This window comes from Chaetura pelagica, unplaced genomic scaffold (genome assembly GCF_000747805.2).
Source record: "Chaetura pelagica isolate M959 unplaced genomic scaffold, ChaPel_1.0 scaffold290, whole genome shotgun sequence".
Taxonomy (NCBI): Eukaryota; Metazoa; Chordata; class Aves; order Apodiformes; family Apodidae; genus Chaetura; species Chaetura pelagica.
This window is the reverse complement of record NW_009951792.1, coordinates 221,171-228,594: the sequence shown is the minus strand read 5'-3', so window position 1 is coordinate 228,594 and position 7,424 is coordinate 221,171. Positions and strand designations below refer to the sequence as shown.

The window sequence follows — 7,424 nt, the reverse complement described above, 5'->3', positions numbered from 1 at the left end:
CTGCGCCTCCGGATGCGCCTCCGGCAGCGCATGCGGCTCCGGCAGCAGATGAGGCAGAGGTTGCTCAATGGCACCACGACCACCAGCAGTCCTACCGCCCCACCACCCACCACAGCCTTGCCCTGGACCTTCAGCAGCACCACCTACGCATCCTGGAGCCAAGAACCCCCCACAGCTGGCACCTGGGAGATGGAAACTGAAACGGAGGTGGTGACAGAGCTGGTGACCGAGCTGGAGGCCTGGGAGGTGGGGACGGGAACAGCACAGCCCCTCACCACGGCCGAGACCTACACCGTGAATTTTGGGGACTAGGAGCTGCTTGTCCCCTTGCTCCTGCCTCCAGCCAAGATGGCCAGTTTTGTTTTGCCTCCTTCAGGCTCCAGCATCTGCTTCTAAAGTCTTCCTGGAGCAGCCCACCTGGGGGGCTCCAGCTCCTCACCTGAGCTGTTCCCAGGACTGCAGGACCCGCTGTGCTGCTGCTCACCCCCAAGGGCTGATGGCCACAGAGCCTCCCTCTGGCCAGGCTCCAGCACTGGGCAGGACAGGACAAGTTGTCCTATCCCTCTGGGCTGGGCAGTGCCAGCCCTCCACTAGCAAGAGGGGACAAAAGAGGCCCAGCTCTGTCCCCTGTCCCGGGGCTGGCAGAGGTGGTGCCACCCTCCAGGGCAGGGCCCACAGGGGGGCAGGCACAGTCCCTGTCACCTCCACCCCGTTTTTTATTACACAAATAAATCAAGTTCTATTGGTACCAGCAGCTCTTCTCTCCCATGCCCCGGCTGCCCCATGCCAGTCCTCCTGGGAGGGCAGTGGGCACCCAGGACCTTCTGAGGAGATGGAGATTTCTTGAGTGCCCTGCCCACCCAGTCAGTGTGGGACCTCCGTGTCCCCATCATCATCTTCGGTGCTGAAGCCAGCAAAGGTGATGGGCTGGCAGCTGAGGTCATGCAGGTTGACCAGGCAGGCAGTCTGTGTGGCACTGAAGGCTGGCACTGCCACCAGCAGGACCTGCTGCCCATCTTCCCCTGCAGAGGTGGAGGGGGTCAGGCTGATGAGCCCCCTCCTGGGCTCCCCCTGGCACCATCCCCCAGCCTCCAGGTAGTACTGGAGTGGGGGCTGTGGGACCCACCTTTGAGCACCTTGGACTGGAAGCGGGGAGCATTGCCACAGAAGTAGACATGAGGACACTCAGTGAGGATGAAAGGGTCTGATGTGTAAAAGGGGTAACAGCCTGGAAGAGAGGAAAATGAGGGGGGGACCTGCCCCCACTCCCCTATGGAGGTCAAACAGCCTCCAGCCCCGGTGGCCACCTGGCCCTCCCCTTACCCAGGGTGTCCGGGGCCGTGGGGCAGATATGTCCTGCCAGCAGTGTCCACTCCAGGATCTCCAAGTAATCATCCATGCTGCTGTACTTGAAGATGTCGCTGATGTTTTGTCCTGATGTCCCCAAAAACCTGCAATGTTTTGGGCGGAAGGAAGAGGAGAAAGGGGAGGGAGGACAGGGAGATGCAGATTGCCATACTGGCCATGATTGTCACCTCGCTGGTGGCACAGGGTGGGGGTTGGTACCTGACACCATCCACGTCAGCCTGGTAGGGGTTGGTGACCAGGTGGAGGGTGGGGAAGGCGCTGGCCAGGGGCAACATGCAGCGGTGCAGGGGCTGCTGGGGCAGCGTGTAGTTGGTAGGGTCAAACTCACCAGGCATCACATCCACAGGCACTGAGTTCTGTGGGCAGGGAGGAATCACTGGTGGTGGGGGAACCCCCTGGCTGGAGCTCACTGCCAGCTCTGCCCCACTCCCCAGTTTGGCTCCAACAAGCAGAGGATGGGGTGGTGGGATGGGATAGGACAATGGACAGGACAGTGGGGGCACTGGGGTGGTGAGATGGGACAGCAGGTCAGGGGACACAATGGAGGGGCTGCAGCCCCCCTGCTCACCACTGCCCTGGAAGGTCCCCAGCTCCCTGGCCAACCCTACCCCACCCCAGGCACTCACACAGAGCTGCAGCAGGATCTCATCCAGCATCTTCACAGCCTCCACACTGGCAGCTTGGGTCTTCTTGGTCAAGTACTTGGCCTGGAGAGCAGGGAGAATGAGGGAAAAAACCTGAGTCCTCTCCCAACTCTCCTTCCCCACCTCAGCAGGACCCCTGTGCTATCCTGGACCCTGGCAGGCCTGGTTGAGGCTGCAGGACCTTACCTTGTTGATGGTGTCCCGGCTCTGGGTGTTCTGGCTCAGCAGGTTCCCTGCGAGGATGACTCTGGAGATGTGGGCAGCACAGCTCTGCTGACCCTCAGCACCCAACTGCCCTGTCACCACATCCACCAGCAGCTGAGTGCTCAGCAGGGCCTCCCCACTGCTGCTGCCCAGCCCGAGCCCCGACACCAGCAGCACAAACCTGGGGGCAGAGGATTGGACAGCACCCCATGTCCCTCAGGGCACCAGGGGCACAGACCGTCTCCCCATGGCTCCCCATCTGCCACTGTCTTCCAAGGTGGCTGCTCCCACGGGCACGAGGGATGAGACAACTCTGCTCCTGTCAGGGTGGGGACTCACTGGTCTGAGCTGGGGCGCTGCCAGGGCAGCGGGCTGGGGAGGCTGGAGAAACACTGATCTTCCACCAGGAACTTCCCATCATCCTGCTCGGAACCGTAGACGGCAAAGACGGTCCCTACAGCAGAGAATCATGGGATGGGTTGGAAGGGACCTTAAAATCATCCAGTCCCATCCCTGCATCCCACCAGACCCGGGTGCTCCAAGCCCCATCCAACCTGCCCTTCAACACCCCCAGGGATGGGGCAGCCACAGCTTCCCTGCCCAACCTGGGCCAGGGTCTCACCACCCTCACACCAAAGAATTCCCTCCTCATGTCCAACCTCCATCTCCCTCTCCCAGTTTCAATCCATCCCCCTCATCCCATCCCTCCCTGCCCTTGTCCCAAGCCCCTCCCCAGCTTTCCTGGAGCCCCTTCAGGCACTGGAAGGTGCTCTAAGGTCTCCCTAGTGCCTTCTCTTCTCCAGGCTGAACAGGCCCGTCTCTCAGCCTGTCTTCAGACCATCAGTTCTTGATTAGGGAAGGTGAGGTGGCTCCCACCCAGAAGCCACCATCCCCTACCTGTCACCAGCTTCTGCACCTCCAAGGCTCCTGCCAGCTTGATCCGCTGCAGCTCATCCTCCAGGATCAGCTCATCAGAGGGGTGGATGTACTTGGGCAGGGGTGGCTGAGGCACCAGGTTGTGCTGGGGACACACACAGGGCAGGCTGTGACAGCCACATTGAGACCCACCTACCCTAAAGGACATTCCCACCCAGCCAAACCTTCCTGGTAGAAACCAGAGTGGCCAAAGTCCCCATGGAGGCCTCAGTGGCTCTGGGGGCTGCTCACCAGCTGGTCTGATGAGCTGGTTTTCACTTCACTTCCTAAACCCAGGCACGTGGCTTCCAGCCAGGGAGGAACTGGCTCAGCCAAGGTCTGGGCCCAAGCTCTGGAAAATGAGACTCAGGAAATGTATTCCCAAAAACCCCGTGTCCTCCAAACTCTGCCCGGGATCAGTGGGTTCCAAACGTGCCCCACGCTCCCCAAAGGACCCCCAGCATGACACCAGGGTGGGGGAGCTCCTCTGGACACTTCCTTGCCCCCTGCAGCAGGGAAAGGGGGTTTGCTCTGCTGGCTCTCAACGAGGAGAAAAGCAACAGCAGGAAGGCACCCCACACACCACCACCAGCCACCAAGAGGTGGCACCACTAGTGGTGACATCTAGGGACAGGCACAGAGATCCAGATCGGAGCTGAAGGGAAGGAGCAGCAGGTGAGCAGGAGGGACTGTCCCCACTGTTACCTCCTCGCTGATCTCCTGTAGGATGGAGGGTTGAAGCTGCATGGCCTTGAAGAGTGTCCCCACCACGCAGCACTTCTCACCCGGGCGCAGCTCACAGAGCTTCCGCAGAGCCACGTCCTCCCCTGCGGATTAGAGGGCTCAGCCAGGCTGGGAAGGGGTCCAGGGCCACAGAGCCAAAGCCACATGTGGGGCACAGATGGGGCCAAGGGACTGGAGAAGAGCCCCAAGGCGCTTCTTCTGCCATGGGGGGGGGGCACCCAGCTCCCAGCCACCCCCCAAGACAGCTGGGACACACATCCAGCTCTGCCCAGGCCTGGGACCACCCTCCTGGCACGGACCCAGTCGTCCTGCTCCCCTGGGAGATGAGGCAAAGATCCCACCCAAACATCCCACTCTGATCTGATGGGGAGAAGGGATCATTCTTCACACCCAAGCCAGATGCCCTGCCCAGGATCCCTGCTGGAAGCCCAGGGATCCCTGCTGGAAGCTCAGAAATCCCATCACAGTTTGGCATCTGGGAAGATCCTAGCATGACCAGAGGTTGCTGAGGAGTGGCTGCAATTCCTCTCCCCTGCTCCTTCTTCCCCACCATGCTGTAAGAAGGGAACCACTAAACCTCAGGATCCTCCAGGCTTGATTGGGCCCCTCTTGGGAAGGAATATTGACTCAAAAGTTTTCCACATGGGAAAAATTGCACCAGCTTGGAACTGGTATATCCTGGGAAGGCATAAAGACACTTTAGCAGGGGGATATGGGGGAACCACCCTGGCAGGTTGGGAGAGTGTCCCAGCCCTGGAATTTCCTTGCCTTTTTGCAGCCAAAAATCTATCTCCCTGGTGGGGACTTGAGTCCAGGGCTTGCCCCCTGCCCTGTAGTAACCTGGGGACCCTGCACCCCCACCCCCTGTGTGCTGGGAGGGCTTTGGTTTCCCCCATTTAAACCAACTCCTGAAGCCTGGAGCTCTGGAGGGAGCAGGACCAGCTCCCAGGCTCCTCTCCTGGGCTCCTCCAGCAGGTTCTTCCTTGCTGCCAATGATGGTGGCTGACATTTCATCCCTCCACCCCCTCAAATTCTCCCTTTGCTCTTCATGTCCCTCCCATCCAGTGGATGGTGCCCCTGAGGAGCCCTGGGAGGTGTTTCTCAATCCCAGGAATGTAAAACACAACAACTGCCTTCAAATTCCTTCTTCTTGGCTCTAATCCCGCCCCCTACCTCCATAAGATGCCTGAGGGGTTTGCCGGGAGGGGGGGGAGGTTGTCACTGCACTCCCCAGATTTTGCCTGTGAGACAGGAAACTGGTCCCATGGGGACATGGAGCTCTACAAACCTGCTGGGTCCTGCTTCCGCCTCCCTGGGCAACATTCCAAGAAATGACAAGGCCTTTGGAACTGCTGGGGGTAGGTTTGGCTTCTTATTCCAACCCCCCCCCCCCATCCTGGCTACAACCAGAGAAAGAAAAACAAGGAGCCAGCCCAAAAAACTCCCTAGAAGGACAAAGCTGAGCACTGGGCTGAGCCTGTGGGGGAATTTGATCAGATGTTTTGAAATTATGGAATCATGAAATGGTTTGGCTTAGAGGGCAAGATCATCCAGTCCCACCCCCTGCATGGGCAGGGACACCTCCCACCAGCCCAGGCTGCTCCAAGCCCCATCCAACCTGCCCTTCAACACCCCCAGGGATGGGGCAGCCACAGCTTCCCTGCCCAACCTGGGCCAGGCTCTCACCACCCTCACAACAAAGAATTTCCTCCTCATCTCCAAACTCCATCTCCCTCTGCCAGTTTTCATCCATCCCCCTCATCCCATCCCTCCCTGCCCTTGTCCCAAGCCCCTCCCCAGCTTTCCTGGAGCCCCTTCAGGCACTGGAAGCTGCTCTAAGGTCTCCCTGGAGCCTTCTCTTCTCCAGGCTGAACACTCCAACTCTCCCAGCCTGGCTCCAGAGCAGAGCTGCTCCAGCCCTCCCACGGCCTCCCATCTCCATGGCCTCCTCTGGACTTGCGCCAACAGCTCCATGTTCTTCCTGTTTTAGGGGCTCCAGAGCTGGACACAGTTTTGGGAAGTCCCTGTGGCACCAGGATGTCTGGCAGCATCTGGGCAGTTGCTTCATCCTGTTGTGACACTGTCAGATGGAAACTGTGAAGATCCCCCTGTGGAGGAAATGCCCCCTGGGGGCCTCTCCCCCCACCTCAATCTCTCCCCAGCTGGGGCATCTGCACCCCAAAAAAACCTGCTATAAGATCCCAAGCCCACAGAGTGAAAAATAAAAGGTTGGAAGGTGATTTTAGAAATGTTGTGCAGAGCGCCAAAAAGCCACCTGTAGGTAATGACACCAAGTTGTGTGGAAGCTTGGGAGGCCCCATCTTGAATCCTGTGTCCAGAGAAGGGCAAGGAAGCTGGGGAAGGGTCTGGAGAACAAGAAGGCTCTGGAGAACTTGTGAGGAGCAGCTGAGGGAGCTGGGGGTGTCCAGCCTGGAGAGAAGGAGGCTGAGGGGAGACCTTCTGCTCTGCAACTGCCTGAGAGGAGGTTGGAGCCAGGGGGGTCGGGCTCTGCTCCCCAGGAACAAGTGATGGGACAAGAGGAACCGGCCTCAAGTTGCCCAGGGGAGGTTGAGGTTGGATCTTGGGAACAATTTCTCCATGGAAAGGGTTGTCAGGCCCTGGCCCAGGCTGCCCAGGGCAGGGGTCCCCATCCCTGGAGGGGTTTCTAAGCCCTGGAGATGGTGCTGAGGAACATGGGTTGATGGGGACTGGGCAGTGCAGGGTGAACGTGGTGATTGTGGAGGTCTTTTCCAACCCAAACTATTTTGTGATAATCAGCCCCTGGCCCAGGTTGCCCAGGGAAGCTGTGGCTGCCCCATCCCTGGGGGTGTTGAAGGGCAGGTTGGATGGGGCTTGGAGCAGCCTGGGCTGGTGGGAGGTGGCCCTGCCTATGGCAGGGGTGGGAATGGATGGGCTTTGAAGTCCCTTCCAACCCAAACGAGTCTGGGATTTGATGATTCAATGATCTTAAAGGCTTTTTCAAGGGAGGGGGGTGTGTTTCAGTTCCCCACACCCTCAAAGGAGTGGGGTGTGTGTGTTTAAATTTCCCATCCTTCCCATTCAACGAGGCGGGGTCTCCATTCCCCACCCCTCCCCCTCCCCCGGGGGTTCTCCGCGCCCCTCGGGACTCACCCCAGGCCCGGCGGGCTCGGCGCTGCAGCGCGGGCCTCATGGCCCCCAGCCGGGCCGCGTAGACGTGCGCGTATTGGCGGGCGAAGCTGCGCGGCCCCAGCAGGAAGGGCTGCGAGCGGTCGGTGTAACCCGAGCCCGGCACCCGCCAGAAGGTGGGAGCTTCGCCCCGGGGGGTGCTCAGCAAGGCCTCTGCCGTGGGGGCTGCCTGGGCCCAGAACATCGTGGGGGGTGGCGCTAGGAAAAGGAAACAGGATTCGTTCAAACCAGGTGGCCCGAATCCCTCCCCATACACAGTGACCCGTTGCCCCCCCAAAGCACAACCCAGCCCTCGCCCCCGAAGGCTGCCCGACCCCCCCACCCAGCACCCCGGTACCGCCCAGCTCCTCCCGGTGTCAGAAAATCCCCCGAGTGCCGCCC

The 7,424-nt window shown here is 60.1% G+C and overlaps 2 protein-coding genes across 2 annotated transcripts in view; one reads left to right on the top strand and one right to left on the bottom strand.

The window, feature by feature from the left end:
- The window catches only part of AEBP1 (AE binding protein 1), an 8,020-nt gene extending 7,708 nt beyond the window's left edge, over positions 1–312 (top strand). Inside the window, exon 21 of the mRNA XM_010001926.1 lies at positions 3–312. Within this exon, the coding sequence (XP_010000228.1) occupies positions 3–312 (310 nt within the window). The remainder of the gene's footprint in view (positions 1–2) is intronic.
- A 552-nt stretch (positions 313–864) lies between these two features.
- On the bottom strand, positions 865–7,227 carry POLD2 (polymerase (DNA directed), delta 2, accessory subunit). The gene is made up of 10 exons (XM_010001810.1): positions 7,008–7,227; positions 3,837–3,958; positions 3,114–3,237; positions 2,556–2,670; positions 2,199–2,397; positions 1,995–2,075; positions 1,567–1,724; positions 1,324–1,451; positions 1,127–1,228; positions 865–1,022 (listed from the first exon to the last, which is right to left on the bottom strand). Exons 1-10 carry the CDS (start codon positions 7,225–7,227, stop codon positions 865–867), a joined length of 1,407 nt encoding a protein of 468 aa, XP_010000112.1.
- Positions 7,228–7,424: the final 197 nt, after the last annotated feature.

Coding starts and splice junctions, on each gene's coding strand:
- POLD2 (XM_010001810.1), bottom strand. CDS start 7,227: ATGTTCTGGGCCCAGGCAGCCCCCACGGCAGAGGCCTTGCTGAGCACC. Junction 2,671..3,113: donor GGTGCAGAAGCTGGTGACAG/GTAGGGGATGGT, acceptor TCTCTGCTGTAG/GGACCGTCTTTGCCGTCTAC. Junction 1,452..1,566: donor GCTGACGTGGATGGTGTCAG/GTACCAACCCCC, acceptor AAAACATTGCAG/GTTTTTGGGGACATCAGGAC.